The 19,042-nt window shown below is 50.0% G+C and overlaps 1 protein-coding gene across 1 annotated transcript in view; it reads right to left on the minus strand.

Moving 5' to 3' along the window:
* ATM (ATM serine/threonine kinase) overlaps nt 1–19,042 on the minus strand; it is a 1,399,724-nt gene that overhangs the window by 484,330 nt on the left and 896,352 nt on the right. Inside the window, exons 36-38 of the mRNA XM_086935231.1 lie at nt 2,440–2,616; nt 997–1,174; nt 796–886 (exon numbers count right to left, since the gene is read on the minus strand). Coding sequence (XP_086791357.1) covers nt 796–886; nt 997–1,174; nt 2,440–2,616 — 446 coding nt within the window. The remainder of the gene's footprint in view (nt 1–795; nt 887–996; nt 1,175–2,439; nt 2,617–19,042) is intronic.

The following is a 19,042-nucleotide window of genomic DNA, read 5'->3' on the forward strand; positions in this document are numbered from 1 at the left end:
GAAGCTCCCTCTTCAAGAACCCTGCATATCCAGGAGCAGGAGGCATGACACCTCTTCCCAGGATGTGCTTTGTTCCTGGACCCAGAGAGCAGAGGGGTTTCTACCCTGGGGTCCAATAACCTGTCTGGTCGTGGCCGATGGCTAGGAGCCAGTCAGAAACCACACCATCGTTGGTCGTTTTTCAGGGGGCATCTCTAATTTGCCCTATGTGTGCATTTTTCATAAAATCCAATACTGACATCAGAGTGGGCTTAATGAGCTGGGAAGTTTGATACCAAACTTCCCAGACTTCAGTAAAGTCATCATGGAGCTGTGGAGTTTGTGTTGTAGGGGCATATTGCTATTGCAGCTGTGCCCTCACTTGGGCATGGTGTAACCTGCCTTTAGGGTGGTGGGCATGGTACACGATGCGTGCCATGTCGACTCTTTAGTTTGGTCTGTACCAAAACACCCAGTCCGCATTGGCAGGGTGGGGGTGTTAAGGTGAAAGGTCTCTGAGGGTGGCATAATACATGCTGCAGCCCTCAGAGGTCTTCTCCGGCCACTAGGCCTTTGGCTTCAGAGGTACTTTTTACAAGGGACTTACAGGTGGGCCAGAGGTGTGCCAATTGTGGGGACAAAGGTATAGTTTTAAGAAAGAACACAGGTGCTGGGGCATGGTTAGCAGGATCAAATGACACACTCATCAGGTATCTGGCAAAAGGGACGCTTTCCTACACATGGTCATTCAGGGAGAATGCAATTGGCGGATAAAACCTCTCTTTCGATGTGTTCAGAATTTGTCTCATATCTTACCTCTTTTGTTTCCTTAAGTAGTCAACAACAAACAGCATTGTTCGCCTTGATATTTTATCTAAGGCTGCAGGGATGGCGAGGGCTTCTGGCTCTAAGTTTGAAAAGATATAAATCAAAATAAGAATAGGTTAGTTATCTATTAAAAGGAAGCATGTTATAATGCAGGGTAAGGATAGCGCTGCACTGCTCAAGCTCAATTACCTGAGTCTGCATTGGCTGGCGTGGTTGAGCGGCTCGTTGAAGGGGCAGCTTTACAGCAGGTGGTAAAGAATCCCTGCACATGCCTTGACAAGAGCGTTCGCCAAGAATCATTGGTATCCTCAAGAAGCATGTTGTGGATCAGGTATGGCAGTACGGTTTGACAAAAATCTGTTTTCACCTAGCATTAAACGATGCAAGTATAAATGAAATAATCTATGATTGGTACACAAAGCCCTGGAAATAAGTTTCATTACGCAAACAATCACATTCATATTTTGTTATGTTGCTTGCCATAGCACTGTTCGTATTATCTAATACACCTAAAGTAGAAATGTCACACAGCAAATCAGATTTACCTAAGATTCCTGTCCACTGACTTTGCTGAAGTTAAACCAACTTCGGAACTTTGAGAACCTTGATGGTTATCACTAAATGCCTCTATTTTAGTCTCAGTTCCTGTTATTGTTTCAGTTAAATGGATAGTTATGATAGTTATGATAGCCTTACTGAAGAAACCAGAATCGGATCTCCTTAAATATGAGTCTTTATAAAACAACATCACTGTTACCTGCAGAGTCTAAACTCCTACAAGGTCATACCATTTAACAGCTTCTCTCTTTAAGGAAATCAAAACACAGCCTCAATCCTATGTAGGCTTGATTTACATCTGGACACAGCACTGAGTTAGAGATGATCGCTGGTCTTGACAATCATAGGATGGCAGCTTAACGAGACCGTATTTATTTTAACCAGACTTTTTCTAGCTAATTGTGAATGTATTTTATCGTAGCTCTGCGTTGATTAATGGTATTAGCTACATTTGACACTAATGATACTTCCATCTTAATGAATCGGCCTGAGACAGATGGGATCCCTATCTCAATGCTGTGTTGGTTCTGATCCTTTCCCACTGGATGTTGCCAATAAGTTTGACATTCATTCTGTACATCTCCTCCACAGACCACTGACTGCAGAGTTAACATAGGATTGGTTGTGCCCCCTCATATCTTTTATCTATATGTTAAGCCTCTTGCCGACCTCATCCAAACTAGTGGCTCAACAAATCATCGGCAAATGTAAAATGTAAAAAATTTGCTTGCAATGTGACCCAGTAAAGCTGACCGATTACACTTATCCACAGATAGCATTTCATATCTACATGTTACATTTACACTTCAGCAAATTATTTCCATGTATTGACAACAAACCAACTGTCCATTCCCTAAGCATTCATTGCTAACCACCCCCAAACCTCCTTCTCAACAACTGTAAAATATCTGCCGGGTGATTAAATGGTTACATTCACCTCAGGCAAACCTAGGTTTATAGAATCAAGAACTATCTTTAAGATTAGTGTTTGTTTTCTTTAACTTAATCTGACAGTAGACGTTAGTATCATATCACTGTATTGTGACAGTCAATTTAAGCTACAGGCCTTCTCACCTCACACATTGGCTTCAGTAACTGAAGCACTTCACTTTTCACCCCACTACTGTCCAGCAGCGTGCAAGTCAGGTTTTTGATCCAGCTGTCATGCTCTCCCTTCTGTGGGATCCACACATTGTGATCATCCAAGCTTTCTTGTGGGCTCTCTCTGGAAATATATGGAACTTCCAGAAACTGGAAAAATAAAGGTGGATAAATCGATGGTGTCTATGTTAATTGTACATTCGATCAAAAACATCAGTAGGGAATAATAAAAGGACATTTCTTCAGAAAAACTAGAAATTCAGCCTTTACAATGAATGCAAGAAAATCCAACCAACACACTGAAGATAGAATTGGAAGGTTTAAACACCAAGTTGTTTTTGTTTTTTTACCTTTTAGTTTTGGTTGGAATTTTATAATTACTTTCAAACATGTTTTAGTTTAAATCAAATACAGTCCCTTACAGGATATCATTATAGGATGGCAACTTCACATTAAAGACTTTTCTCTCTGAGGTTACAGATCCATGCTGCTTAGCTGAAGCCAAATGTCTGCTATAATGTGTTGCACCATGGATCAATCACCTTCATAATAGACATCAGGCAAAAAGTGGAAGGGAATGTGGAGGGAAATGTGATGTCTCAATGACAGTTTCCTGAAGGATTAAACTGCAACAAGAAAACAATAATGTATACTATAGTCATAACAAAAGGTTGCATTAAGGTAATGAAGGCAAAACCATGGAAATCATAACCAGACACTAGATATAGGACAGGGTGGAAATGGACCTCTGTACGCTAGAGAAAGTTCATAGGGAATAAAGCCCTCTTACAAGTTATTACAGATGTGGTAATAAAGAGACTAATAAACTCCTTAAAACAGAGCAGAACAAGTTAATTAACCTTCAGTAATACTCTTTCTGGTGGATATTCAATTGAACCACTGATTCCACACTTAAGAATACTCCCCGGATGCCAAACTGAAGCCGGCAAACTTACACCTCTAGGTGGCGAGGTGCGGCTCAATGCTGACTTCACACCACCACATAAATGAAGGAGCAGAGCCATATACAAGTGTGACCCCTGCACGCTGACGTCAGTTTCTGTTCTCTTCTGGGCACCTAGACGCAGAGCGTTAACAACTATTTGTACCGCCGTGCTGAATACAAATGCAAGTTTTTTTTAGTAGAAAAAAAAATGGGCCACTTCACAGAGCAGGGAGGTGGGAAAGCGGAGCGGTAGGTAGAGTATTATTCTACTGGCAAGGAATCTGCAGAAAGAGCGTTACTAAAACTCACTGTTTCTTCTGATGGATACTTTTAACCTCCGTTTATTCACTCGAGTATAGGTAACAAAGAAGTACATACCCAGGTGGAGGGTCTGTGGAGTGGTATCAGACCAAAAATGCTTGCTAGATCAAGTGGGCGAAATGCCCCTCCTACAGGACCTTGATATCAAGGCAATAGTGCTTCATAAACCTATGCATGGACTTCCACATCGCAGCCTGGCAACTTCAAGGATAGGGACTCAGCAAGACAATGCACTGGTAGCAGCCTTAGTCATGATGGACATCAAGGGGGCTGTTTTTTGGCCAGTGCTTAGCACATCTTAATGAAGAGGACAATCCACCTCATCAAGGTCCGCTTCTTCACTGCCTTCCCTTTATTTGCTCCAGAGAACCCACCACAAAAAGCTGGTTGTCCACGCAGTGGACATTGGTATGATCAATTTAACAGCTTTAAAGCCCTTTTTGTGATGGAGCCTCGCCTCCTGAGTAGAGAAGGGGAGCAACTAAAAATACTAGCAAAGTAAATAATTGCAAAACGTGGAATGGAGTCACAACTTTTAGTAAGAATGCAACCGAGTGCTCAGCATCAACTTGTGTAGGCAAAATGTGGTGTACGTCAGATGCACTGAAAGTGCCTTCTGTATGCTCATGTGAAGAGCTGATGTCATCGCAATGAACAAGAGGGTCTTTGAGGTCTGGAGAGACAGCGAACAGCTATGCATTTATTTGAAGGGCGTACACAAGAGAAAGTCAAGACTAAGTTATGTTCCCACTGTGGTGATTGAAACAAGGACAGTTGATCCGGCAAACACAGAAAGGCCAATAGGGCATAAATAAAATTTTATAGTGTGCACTGCAATGCCTTGATCGGCCAAAGATAAAACAAACAAAACGATAACTGACAGCTTTGCATGTAAGAGGTCAGTCCCGCAAACGTCACACTAGGCCAAAAATTTGCCCAGCACACAGCATAAATTAATTTGCTTGGTAGGGTATCGGACAGCAAGGATTGAATCCTCCATTTCAGCCAGCAAGTCAAATGCACACTTTTGCTGATGCTAAATCTCCATGCATGTAGGTGCAGGTTACACAGATTCTGGTGGACGGCCCTGCCCTGTTGGTGAGACAGGAGATTCTTGATACTATGCATCTCAATGGAATTGATAAGATCTTACCAGGGATCTCTCCACTGTTGGAAGAGTCCTTGTCCCAAATTGCAATGTGGATGTCACCCATTATGGTCCAGGCTCCACCTGATCAGATAATCCGCTCTGGCATTCAAGGACCTTGCCAAGTGTTTCACGAAAAGGAAGGTGCCCCGGTGCTTCAACCACGTCAAAAGATGCAGAGCATCCTGACAAGGGAGGCTACACCACACGCCGTGTGTTTGTTGAAATACCACATGGTACAGTTTGTTCCATGATAACCTACATCAGTTTACCCTCGATGGATGAAAGCAGCAGATGAATGGAATGCAAATCCAACAGACCAATATGGAGCAAGGCTTCCCTTGGATAGTCCTCTGATCTCCATTTCTACCCGATGACCTCCCCAGCCAAGTAGTGACATGGCTGCCACCACCATTAGCTCTGGGTGGGGATGGCAGAGGGGCTTGTTGCTGAACCAAATATGTTTGAGCAGCTACCACTGAAAATTGTGATCAGTTTCTTCCAAAATCTGGAAGGCATCAGATAATTGTGAACCCCTTCGATGTCAAGAAGATCATCGTTGTCTGGAAGCAGTCTACATCAGTGAAGTTGCTGAGATAGGGGAAAACTAGTACCGTTAACACCTGAGAGGAGGTGAAGCTGAAGGAAAGTAGTCCAAACTGAAAGTGCTCCTGACCGACCTTGAACTGCAGGTAACGTCTGTGGGATTGCAGGAGGTGTGTAAAAAAATATTGGTCTCGACTAAAGGCAGCTGCAATTCAAGGACCTCAGCAGCCCACGAGACGATGACTGCGAATGATGCACTCTCTTCAGTTGGCTGCTGGTTCTCTTCTGCGGCGAATAGATCTAACCAAGGCTCCCCCCACTGTTGAAAGAGGCCTTGCGCCACGTCCGAGTTCAGACGCCATTTGTGATCCATCATGCACCGGCGGCTGAGTTTGTCCGCCCTGGTGTTCAGAGAACCTGCCAGGTGTTGAACCACCAGGGTCACACCCTGATGTTCCAGCCACTGCCAGAGGCGCAGAGCCTCCTGGCAGAGGGTCCATGACCCGACCCCGCCCTGTTTGTTGCAGTACCACATGGCGGTGGTGTTGTCCGGGAACACTTGCACTACACTCCCCCGGACAGAGGGGAGGAATGCCTTCAGTGCCAGACGAATCGCCCGCAGTTCCAAAAGGTTGATATGGAGCCGGGACTCCACCGGAGACCAGAGGCCTCTGATCTCCGCCTCTCTCATGTGGCCTCCCCAGCCCTGGAGGGACGTGTCCGTCACAACTACGTGCTCCGGATGGGGAAGGGAGAGGGATCTGCCGCTGACCCAATCGCGGTCCGTGAGCCACCACTGCAGCTGTCTCGCAGTGCCCTCCGAGATCAGGACATGGTCGGACAGGTTGCCCTGATGCTGGGCCCACTGAAACTTCAGGTCCCACTGCAGAGCCCGCATCCGCCAACGGGCGTGATGCACCAGAAGGATGCAGGAAGCCATCAGCCCCAGAAGCCGCAGCGTCAACCTGACCGAGACTCGGGATAAAGGCTGAAAGATCGGAATCAGAGCCTGTATATCCCGAACCCGCTGTTCGGGGGGGGGGGAGGGGGGGGGGGGGGGGGGGCGGGCTAAACCCGAAACTGCGCTGAGTCGAGAACAGCTCCGATGAAAAGGAGCTTCTGAGAGGGGCACAGGTGTGACTTCGGCACATTGATGGAGAAACCCAGCTGGTGCAGGAGGTCTGCCGTCGTCTGGAGGTGGCTGACGTCTGTCTGGGGCGAGCCCGCCTTCAACAACCAGTCGTCGAGGTAGGGGAAGACTGAAACCCCTAACCTGCGCAGATGAGCTGCGACCACCGCCATTACTTTCGTGAACACCCGTGGGGCGCTGGTAAGGCCAAAGGGGAGCACGGCAAACTGAAAGTGCTCGTAGCCTACCGTGAACCGCAGGTAGTGCCGGTGGCCGGCAGGACGGGGATGTGGAAATAAGCGTCCTGCAAGTCCAACGCTACCATCCAGTCTCCTGGGTCCAGGGCAACTAAGACCTGAGCCAGTGTCAGCATCTTGAACTTCTCCTTCCGGAGGAAGACGTTGACGTTCCGTAGGTCCAAGATAGGGCGTAGGCCCCTTCAACAACCAGTCATCGAGGTAGGGGAAGACTGAAACCCCTAACCTGCGCAGATGAGCTGCGACCACCGCCATCACTTTCGTGAACACCCGTGGGGCGCTGGTAAGGCCAAAGGGGAGCACGGTAAACTGAAAGTGCTTGTGGCCTACCGTGAACTGCAGGTAGTGCCGGTGGGCCGGAAGGACGGGGATGTGGAAATAAGCGTCCTGCAAGTCCAACGCTACCATCCAGTCTCCTGGGTCCAGGGCAGCTAAGACCTGAGCCAGTGTCAGCATCTTGAACTTCTCCTTCCGGAGGATGCCGTTGACGTTCCGTAGGTCCAAGATAGGGCGTAGGCCCCTTTTGAAAGAAAGTAGTGGGAGTAGTAACCACACCCTACTTCTGGCCCAGGAACGCGCTCGAAGGCCCCCTTGGCCAAGAGGGCCGTAACTTCCTCCTGCAGAAGCCGCAGATGATCCCCCGATACGCGGTGGTATTGCGGTGGCATGGCTTGAGGGGTCGTCTCGAAGGGAAGGGAGTAGCCCCTTCGGACGATTTGCTGCACCCACCTGTCCGATGTGACAGTGCGCCAGTGGGAGTGGTGATGGCGAACCCTGCCCCCCCCCTGGCGTCACATGGGCCTGAAAGCACGGACTAGGAGGGTTTTGAGGCGGATGCTGCAGGGTAAGATGCGGACTGGCCTCGCCGTTGTCCCCGACTGCCTCCACGGCGATTTCCACGGCCGCCACCGCGTTGGATGTTAGCCTGCGGTGCGTGACTGGCAGCACATGTGGGGGGCGCCCCTTCCTTGGCCACAAAAGGAGCGAAAGGCAGCCGTTTGCTTGCACGGGGCTGAGAGACCCAAGGACTTGGCCGTAGCCCTGGAGTCCTTAAAGCGCTCAAGCGCATGGGCTGCCTTGTCGCCAAAGAGGCGACGCCCATCCAACGGCATGTCCATGAGAGTATTCTGGACATAAGTTGAAAAGTTGGCGGACCTCAACCAGGCGTGGCGACGAATCACCACCGTCGTTGCCATCGCTCTGCTCAGTGAGTCGGTGGTATCCAGCCCACACCGGATGGAGAAACGTGCCGCATCTCAACCCTCCGCAAGGGCTTGGGAGAGTTTAGCCTTGACCTCCGCCGGGCATTGTGGCAGCACGTCCGCGACCGTGTCCCACAGGGAGTGGGTGTAACGGCCCAAGAGGCATGCAGTGTTGGAAGACCGCAGTCCCAAACTAAGGGAGGAGAATATTTTCTTTCCATAATTCTCATACCTCTTGGATTCACGATCAGGCGGAGCCGACGGGAATGCGGTCTGGGAATTAGAGGCCTGGATGACCAGGCTCTCGGGGTTGGGGTGGGTGGACAGGAAACAAAGGTTGCCCGGGCCGGGCGGTGGCGTCTGGCCACGTTCCTATCTACAGACTGGCCTGTAGCGGGCCTGGACCAAGTGCCTAAAAGAACGTCAGTCAAGGCCTCATTAAATGGCAGCAGAGGCTCTGTTGAGCTTGACTGCAGTTTAAGGACCTCAGTGAGGAGGTTAGTCCTCACGGCCGCGATGGGGAGCTCAAGGCCTTGGCTGCCCGCGTCAACACCACACTGAAGGTTGCCCCCTCCTCCGTACCCACGGTAGGGGGGGGGGGAGACAAAATCAGTGTCTGGCGAAGTGTCCGGACCACTGGCATCCCCAAGTCTACCTGTCCAGTCCTCCTGGGACTGACACTTACGTGTCAGAGGGTCTTCAGACCCCTCCCAATACTCCTCATCAACCATATCCTGATAATCAGGGTTGTCAAAGGACGGGGCCGGTTCATTGAAGTAGAACTCCCCAAGCGGCGTCGAGAGCGGCGCCCAGCGGCGCCGCTCCAACGCCGGAACCAGGTCGAGGGAGGTATTGGGGACGGCACCACCCGAGGACGGCGCCGGAGGTGGCACCTGTGGAACCGGCGCCGGTGAGGTCGTCAGGTCGACCGGCGACGATCCGGACCCAGAAGCGGATCCAGTGGGGCCCTGCGGCGCCGGGCCCGAAGGCGCCGGGGGCGTCGGGGCCACAGCACCCGGCGTCGTCGGGCCGAAGCACCCGACCCGCTAGGGCCCTCAGACAGTCGGAGCAGGTCTTGTCGTCATGATCGACGCAGAGACAGTGGAGGCACCGACGGTGAGGGTCGGTGACCGACATCAGTCGGTCGCAGTCCCCACAAGGCTTAAAACCTGGCATCCCTATCAGCACCAATCGAGGTCGAAGACTCGAGAAATGATCAAAAAGATCGCAAAAAAGTTAGTCAAAAAGTGACTACGGTACCACTTTTTCCGGATCTGCGCTGCTGGCGCGGAAAAAAGAAGAACTGACGTCAGCACGCGGAGGCGGCGTCTAAGTACTCCAACGACGTCATCTTGGCGCCCACGACGCCGCCGACGGAGCCGCAGATGACGCCTACCGACGCGCAAGGGTACTGCTACGCAAAAATTTCCCGATCCAGTCTGACGCCTGAGGATATTCTAAGGTAAGGAATCTAATACTAACCTGTTTTTTTTCAGATCATTCTTCCACACAGCTACTGAAGGGGCCCTAGGTGCCTTCCACGCCCTTGCTATGTCCCTTTTCGCCAGAGTAAGGCCAAATTGAAATAAGTGGCGTTTGCAGATGTTGCCTCCTATCCCCTCCATGACATGTAGCAGAGCAAGTTTTGCCGAGTGGGGAGATCTAAGGAGGGACAATGCCAAACAGTATGTTTAAGGTATGTTTAAGTGTACCCTCCTCCAGATTACATCTAAGGCACAGAGGAGAAGCAATCAGCCCCGCCCTCTACAAACGTACCCGTGTAAAAAAAGCCCTATGTAGATACTTGAACTGGACAAGGCGCAGCCGTACCGCAATGGCCTCCCTGCCGCGGAGCAGCTATGGCCTTCGTCCAGTACTCCTGGTCTAATGGGCCCACATCGCCTTCCCAATCCCCCTTGAGTTTCTGTAATGTGGAGGAGCAAAGGGTAACTCGGGATGGATAGATATTGGAGATCTTGCAATCCTGGAGATCACCCATAAAAACTTTCGCCTCTAACGGGCTGAACTCTGCCAAGGACTCCAAGCCCTATTGGCTGGGGACAGAGCATTCAGGAATTGAAGGTACTGATAGAATTGGGACCTTCGGCATGTGAAGGTCCTGGAAGGATTTTAGAGCCAGTTCCCTCATAACATCTGCCAAGACCGAGATACCTATCTGATCCCACCAGAGGAACCCCTGCAGGGACGCCAGTTGCCGCAAGCGCCCATTATTCCAGAGGGGAGTTTCCTGTGTCAGTGTATTCCACCACCCCATTCTCTGCAGCGCCTGCCTCCAGACCTGAAACACAACCCTCCTTGCCGATGGCAGCGCACCCCGCAGCAGTGCTGAGAACAGTATCGCAGCGAACGATCTCCCACAAATCGTCGCTCGACTGCGTAGGCCGGATCCTCCCTATTACCATACCACCATTCGTTTAAGACTAGCAGGTGTGAGGTCTGATAATAGGAGTGAATGTCAGAGGACGTTAGCCCCCGCAGTAGGTAGATAAAAAGCACATTCGTAGGGCCACGCGCACCTTGCACCATCCCATAGGAATTTCCCGAGAGCTGTATTCACTTGTCGGAACCATCGAGGTTACATCTGGTAAGGGTGGTTCTGCAGTTGGTGTAGGAGACAGGGAAACACAACCATCTTGAATATAGCTAATCTACAATGAATGATTTTGATATTTTTGGCGCTGTCAATGGCACCGTCGTCAAATCCATTGACTCCAGTCACCAACTGCAAAGGCTTTTTGGTATTCTTCAGCGTCAACAAAGTTATTCTCGTTGACGGTGCTGTCAACCGTTGTACGGGCATCATCAATGGGGTCTTTGCCGACAATACTCTTAACACGATCGACACAGACAATGACATGGATGCGCTGTGGACTTTACTGTGGTGATAGTTGTTGTCAACTATGGTATTTTTGACAGCTTCATTCATTATCCTCATCCCTGACTGGGATGGTATGAATTACAAAGGGCATCGGGATCAGACCCAAAAAAAGTGATTAAATGTTTCAGTACTGGTGATTTTAGAATTTGAGGAACCTCTAATTATATCGAGAAAGTCGGCAAACCTCTTAGCAGCAGTGCTGAAGAGGTTAGCCACTGACACTGGAACTGACTTCTGGGATGTGGGAAACACTCCAACACTTGTGCTGCTACGGCGAGCACCAGAATCTATTTGACAGCAATCAGATTTGGAGGCTGGTGACAAAAGCAAAGGCCGGCCATGCCCTGGTGTCGAGGCTGAAGTTACAGATGCCAAAGTGGTTTTTCGAAGCACTAAGGGGCTTGTGACTAGGAGGTAGGGCCGAGTGGATGTGGTTAAATGCATACACATTGCTTTCTGTAAAGTCTCAAGTCAATATTAGAAAGTTTATCCAGGAGGGAAACCTACTTGTTGTAAAGGTTGCAGCACAGGGACCAGTTCAGAAGAGGAATCACTCTTCGCAGGACTTCTCCCTGGACTTTCAGCACTTAATTTTCTGACTGTGGGACAAGAAGTGCTGGTACTTGTGTAATCCATCCTGTGAGTCAGGGGAATAACTTCTGGTACACTACTCGGACTGCAAGGGGATCACAGATCTTTCCTTAAGAGAGGCCACAGTAAGCTTGCCATCCTGCTATCTGATAATTGTAGAGTGCATTAGTGCATTTACATTTCACTGACATCTATTCCCTGCACATGTCACAACACTTGAAGCCCAAATACTTTGAGACAAAATTTCTCAAACACTAGATTTTTTCCTAAAAAAATATACAGCTAAAGAGGAGAAAAACAAAGAAAAATAACAGTAGGCTACAGATACCACATCTGAAGAGGAGTGACAAAAGAACCAACATAACTAGTAGTAGTGACGCCTTATATGATGCTCCAACACCGCTCTAGTATTGTTACATAACTACAAGGACAACACCATTAAGCACCATTGAGCCAGTGACATTCTATTGCTGGAAAACATGCCTGGATTCGATCTGGCATCTAGGAAGAACGTTCATATAACCAACCTAAAATAGAAAATATCCATTAAGAAAAGAGGATTCAGAGAAGGACTCAAATCTGGCACTCATCCTTGGTCTAAAGGAGAGCAAAGATAAAGATGAGTGCTGCCTATTTTTGAGGTGATGCTACAATTTCCAATGAGGAGAACAACGGACATCTCAGAAAACAGCTTCTCCGAGGATAATGAGATTTTGAATTGGACTCCTTATATAAAACCAAGAACACACTGGCTTCTCTCTTATCTAGCCTTAGGGTACATGAGGAAGCATGGGTTGCAAAAGACTGCCTAATGTATAGAACCCAGGTACCATACGACATATTAAGGCCTGTCGCAGACATCTGCCTGCAACATTTGGGAACTATGGGCTTGAGGAGCAGGTTTACCTAAAAGAAAAACGGCAATTCAAAAAAGGTGGAAAATTGAGCGAAGAATTTCACAAGCTCTGCCACATGGTTTCCAGACACAGAGTGCAGAAGTGTAAGCAATGAAAGGAAGAAGAACACGAGCAACCCCACACTAAAGACCAGGGAGCAGGGACGACGAAGTACCCATGAATCCACCAACCATTCGACAGAAAGGAAGGAACACATCAAACAACATCAGGACGAACATCCCCCTTGGGAGGAAGTTAGAAAAGGCACTCGCAGAGGACAACCACCCAGAGGTAGGCGAGTGCCGAAGACCAAGAAAGGTCCTTGCAGAACTGGGAGGAAGGGCGGGCCGTGAAGGAATCTACTGCTAGAATCGTCTCTACCAGATACATCGTTACCAAGGTAAGTAACTCGTACATCTGATAGAGACTACTAGCCGCAGATTCCTTAACGTAGAATAGATACCCTAGCCATACCCAAGGGTAACAAGGGTCTGCGAGAGGGCCTCTCCAGTTTGGACAAACACAAGACCCCAACAGGGGACAAGTAACAGGGACAGGGAAAATAGCTCAGTCCTCCCCAACAGGGAATAAGTCACAGGGACAGGGGAAAAAACAGTCCCCCGCCCCCCCCCAAGCAGAAGAGAAACTCAGCATCACAGAAGAACACCGGCCCCACAGGGGATGTGTTATAACGACAAAAGAGGCAGTTCAGCCCTCACCAAGCAGGAGAAAGCAAGGGCAATACACAAGGAGGCCAGTAAAGCCCAAGCCCAGTAAATGTACCAGGGACCGCCACCGGAAGCCCAAGAGGTACAGGCAACGCAGAGGAAGAAGAGCAACCCACAGACTCCAAGGAGATGGGGTAGAAACGAAGACAAGAGCCCTCTACCGGAAACACACCCAGTGAAGAGAGCAGCCGAATCCATCACAGCTGGAAGTCAACAGGCCAGACAGAACAGCGCCTCAGCAATAAGGCAGGCGGGAGGAGAAAAACAACTGTATAGAGAATGAAAGAAGGCACCCTGCCTGAGATTTATAAAGGTCCTAGCTAGAGGATCCAAACATTATGAAAAGGGGGGGTGGTTAACCCAGAGGCTGAAGCTGCACAGAACAAACACAGGGTCAATCCAAATAGACTCAACAACATATATTAGAAAAATACATATTTTTTATTTCTTCCTTTTAGATATATTTTTTGTGATTTTCAAAAGACAAACATGTATAAATTAGATAGTGCTTTTGATTTCAAAGTGATACTTTAAGAACAAAAGAAAAGCCTATACAATTGGGAAAAACTAATATTATACTACAGAGACACAAAACATTATTTTAGGCTGAATTAAGATCTACCCAGTACTGACCACACTTCAACCATACAACCACACTCATTCACACGAAAGTTTACTCTATCTATTGTTTGAACATTCAACTTTCATTCATCCATTCATTCTTATAGTCCTGGCGTAGGCAACAATAGATGGTCAATATGTTGCCTAAATCGGGAGGTTATTCCAGGCAGATGGTATTAATACGGGTCCTGATGTAGTTAGGACAGAGTGCCGTATTCCTGGAAACACATGCCTTGTGTCCTGAATCGGTGAACAAAACTATAAACCTGCGGCAGAAACCACAGAAGGCTTATAAACCAGCCAAAAAGTACATCCTTGCCACAAAAGGGGCTGAACCAGCAGCCAACTGAAGAGAGGTGCCAATCAAGGACCCCGAGGGCACAGCAAACCACACAGAAAATGTAACAGCCACTCCAAACAGCAAATACCAGGAGCAAGTGGGATAAAACCTCCCACCAAGCCTTGGAGGATCAACAAACCCGCCTACCAAGAGGAGGCGGAGCACGGAGCCCCGCAAGAAGACGTTGAATGGTAGAGTCTGCATGAGGGTTAAAAAGGAGGACCCCGTCAAAGGGTAGGTCAACCAGACGCTCCCTAATATATTCAGGAAAAACAGCATCACGTAGCCAAGCATGGTGACGGAAAGCCACAGAGGTGGTCATAGCACAGCCGAGAGCATCCGCAACATCCAAAGCCACACAAAGAATAAACACGGCCCACTCCCTACCATCCAATACATGGGCCCCCTCATGAGACATGAGAAAGAAGGGACTCTGTGGAGTCCCACAGGCTGCAAGAACCCTGGTCAACACACACAAAGTGTTAAGCGCGCGTAAGGCGGCACTGGAAGAAGCGAAGACATTATGCCCCCATGAATCTAACCACCGGGCCTCCCAAGACTGAGGAAACAACACCACAGGCAAGCATGGAAAGGCATTCCGCAGAAGAGCGCCTTGAGTAGAAGGATGGAAAGAAAGACAGACCGGGTCATGCGGAGCAGCACAATGGCGATGCAGGAGCGCCACCGAATCACCTGTGGCAGGGCGCCCCCATAAGAGAATTATGGAGTGACCTTTCAAAAGGAAGGAACTCCCCCCGTCCACCAGAGCCCTGGTGGAGAACTTCCAAGAGGTTGTCTGTAGGAAATGGAGTGACAGGTTCACCCACCCTCAGAATACCAGCAGCTGTGGAAATCTCCCAAACAATGGCAACACTGGCCTCAGTAGGGCGCAGTGGAGGAGAAAGTAATTCCTTCGTGGGCGACGGCTGCAGACTGAACCATCCGTCCCAAAGTCCAGCTGCAGGAGGAAGTGGCCAGCCCCAGAATAGTGGGGGATCCACAGAAGAGTGGAGAACCTGATGGGCTCTAGGGGAAGGCGAAGAGGCCAGTGGAAAAGCCAGCACGAGCCACGGAAAGAAGGGTTTGAGGATTTAGGCCGTGGGGACGACGAAGAGCACTCCCTGGAAGATGCTGGTGAAAAGGCAACAATACGGCGCCCAGTCTCCGGGAAGGAAGACACCAACAGATGACATACCTCCGGAGAGGAAGGAACCTCGGGAGACGAATCTAGAACCCGACGCCGGTGCGGCTCTGTGGAGTCTGACACCGGCGCCTGACTGACGTCGGTCGGCGCCGGAGTGGGCACTTGCGGCGCTGCGTCGACCTCTGCCACCACGTGCTCTCCAGGAGACGGGGCGGGGTCGACGCCGGCAAGGCGAAGGAGCGGTGCCGAAAAGAAGCCAGCTTGACCTCAGACAGAGCAGCCGCCCGCGTCGAGGACCGAGAGGGACTCGGAAAAGCACCCCTGGTCCCAGCCTCCGCCCACAACTTCACCGGAGCCGGGGAGGAAGGCTCCCGGAGCCGAGACGGCGCTGGTTTGGTCTCTGGCGAGGCAGGGGCCTGTGTAGAGGACCGAGGAGGACTTGGAGGCAAGCCCGGAGTCCCGGCTATCTCCTGCGATGCCACAGGGAGCCCCGCAGAGATTTGCGGCAATGCAGGAACGCCAGGTGCCAAAGAGGGAAGCCCCGAAGGACCACACCTCGACGACACCACCCTCCTATGACCTGAAGCCTAAACCTTTGGCGCCGGGGCCAGACCCGCCAGCGACTCTGCGGAAGTACCCGCGTGAGGCAAGGAATCCGCGGGCGTCTCAGGAGGTGGAGAAGGGGCCAAAGAAGCCTGCAGAGCCGCAGTGTAGGCTGTCATTTGGGCCCTAGTCGCCCCAACGCCGGGATACGGTGGGTAGGTAGGCGACAGGCGGGGGGCATGTCCCAAGGGGAGCCGGCGCCCACCGCTGAAGGAGGACAGTGCCTCGGAGACAAGGTGAAGGACCTACCAGCCGGCGAACCACGGCCCTGTGGCCGTGGCAAAGGACGATGTCGCAGACGCAACCGGCGGCTTCTTGCTTCCGAGGTAGAAGACGGACGCTGGGATGACACCAAGCTGGACAAGTGCGCCAACAGCAATTTCATATGGCGCTCCCACCGTGATTTAGGCTTAAGGTGCTGACAGGCGTCGCCATCTGTCGAGTCGTGCTGCTCACCCAGGCACCACATGCAGATCGGGTGAGGGTCCGTCGCGGACATGGGACGTGAACAAGAGGTACACGTCTTGAAGCCCGAAGGCATTCGCCAACTGTTCCACTACGCCGAAGTGTGAAAAAGAATGGAAGGCCTGAAAACAGGCCAGGACACAATCCGGATCTGCATTGCACGCGGAAAGAGAACAAACTGATGAAGGCGCGCCAGGGTGGGGCTTATGTATCCTCGCTGGAATCACGTACGCGGACGACGACAGGGAGAAGTCACCTGGTGCCGTCCTACCGGGGCGCAGGCATGCTGTGGCAAAAAGTTTTCTGGATCCAATCTCACGCTGGGGATAATTCTACGTTAAGGAATCTGCAGCTAGTAGTCTCTATCAGATATAAAGCAAGGACTACAGATGACCGAGGCAGGTTTGACTTTAAGAGGGTAAATGTCATGCCACACTTTTGTAACAACCATGGCTCCTTCAACTACATACCATATGAGAGAGCCTCAATCATGCCTGAGTGTCCATTGGATTCAAGTTCTGTACGACTACAGAACGAAGAAGACCATCTTCTTAGAGTTCAGGAACTAAAGAACAAGTTACTTACCTTTGGTAAAGATGTGTCTGGTAGAGACATAGTCTAGCTGCAGATTCCTTAACTTAGAAAATCCCCAGGCGTCAGACTGGATCCGGAAAACTTTCTGCAGCAGCACTTCTGCGCGCCGGGGAGAGGCACAGTACGACTGTGCCCGGATGTCGTCCACGGACATGATGTCAGCGTAGCCATACATGCCCCTCCCGGCGAGCTGATTTCAGTTCTCTTCGGAGACACCACCAAAAACTGTGAGAATATAGGCACAGTTTGCAAGAAATTATGAAAAAGAAATTGAAAGGTGAAAAACAGCACCATAAAGGACAGTGCCAGGCACTGGATGTTGAAAAGTAGAAATAGGGAGAGCAGAGCACCGCTCTGAAAAACAACCCCACAAGGGGAAGGCCAAATCACCTTTGGAGGGAGAGGAGGATGTGAAAAAACAGTCTGGCAGACTCCACATCCATAATGTATAACCATGAAGGACAACAAGTCCGCACAGGATTAAGGATAACTCACCACAAGACGTCACCAGAGAGAGACGTAGTAACCCCAATAGGAGACCTATAGAGTGTGGCAGAGCCAATAGAGTTGAGCCAATGGGTCGCCGGGGTGGTAAGAGACCCCAAGGCAATGGGGAAGGGGAGAGCGGGGAGGGGCAGGGCAGAGGGAAAAAACATTAAATATTTCACACCGCACAATCCAGGCCGAGGGCTGGAAAGAACACATGACATGAGCATACCGCCTAGTCCCGAGAATGGGCAGAGTAGCAATGAAAATAGATGAAGCATTCTGTGTCGGAATGAAAAGAAAATGCCACCCTGCCGAAGGGCAAGCCACCCAGAGGGAGACTAGTATAGAAAGCCCAACCTGAAAAGGCCCCGCAGAACGTGGAGGGCGGGTGGCGTTAAGGAATCTGCGGCTCGACTATGTCTCTACCAGATACATCGTTACCGAATGTAAGTAGCTCATTCATCGGATAGAGACGTCCAGCCGCAGATTCCTTAACTTAGAATAGATACCAAAGCCATACTTGTAGAAGAGACGGGTCTGGGACTGAACCCTATAAAGTTCCTGAGAAAACTCAGCCGTCAATAATGTGACTAAAACAGTGCCGTCAATCATGTGACGAAGCACAGTGGGGACAGTACTGGCAGCGCAGCTAACTCCTAAACCATAAAGCTCTGAAGAGAGCAGAGAACAATGGAAGGCAAAGGTACCACAAGCCGACAAGAACAGCACCAGAAACCCCTATATTGTATATTGGGTTCGGGGAAGGAAAGGCCAGAGCCAGAATGCCTGTGCTGGAGCAAGAGTTCATAACTTCGAAAAGGGAAGATGAACCAAGCCTAGGGCCTGAGGGGTCCATAGGATACGAGATGACTACAGAAAGCAAAAAGCGACCAGGCAAAACAGTGGAAAAAACACTATTAAACATGCACCTACAAAGAGACATGGAGCATGGAGGCAAGTAGCTGACTCCTGCCCAGCAAGTGCCAGTATGGAACAAGAAAACGCATACTAGATATGCTGGAGTTAAAAGGAATCTCAGGACACTGCCAGAAGTGTAACTGGACCTAGGGTTTGAGAGATCCACCAGATGCACTGTGTTGCTTGTAAGCAAAATCCAGAGAGATGGCAACCGGTATGACTGAGCGCATACCCGCCCAGTATGTAGATAGTGGAAGAAGCACTGTTCAAGCTGCAACAGCTAGACACATGTGACAACACTGGTATGCGACCAACCCATAGCCAGAAGGCTGGTAGTAAAATAGAAGACACGCCAAGACATATGCGGTCTGTTACAACAGGCAAAAGGGCCAACGGCACACAGCCCAGCGTCAAAGTAGGAGCGACACTGGAAAACATCTAAGCAAACCGGAAGGCACCTAAGCACATTCTGTGGAAGTTGGAACCACACAATGAAAGCAAAAACCTCCTGCAGGGAAGCGTGAGCAGCTCAGATGCGCACATCGTCAAGAGGGCAATGGGACAAAAGAGGCACCAGGCAGCCGGGCACCAGATAGAGGTGGTGGCACAAGCGGGTCAGTGACCACGGCCACCACATGAAGGAAAAAAACATGCATGCATCTGCTGTGCAAGACAGAGCAGATTAACGGCCAAAGGCATCCTCTGTGAAAGACAGAACAGATTCAGAGGAGAAAGAAAGA

The sequence above is a fragment of the Lissotriton vulgaris genome, chromosome 8 (genome assembly GCF_964263255.1).
Source record: "Lissotriton vulgaris chromosome 8, aLisVul1.2, whole genome shotgun sequence".
Taxonomy (NCBI): domain Eukaryota; kingdom Metazoa; phylum Chordata; class Amphibia; order Caudata; family Salamandridae; genus Lissotriton; species Lissotriton vulgaris.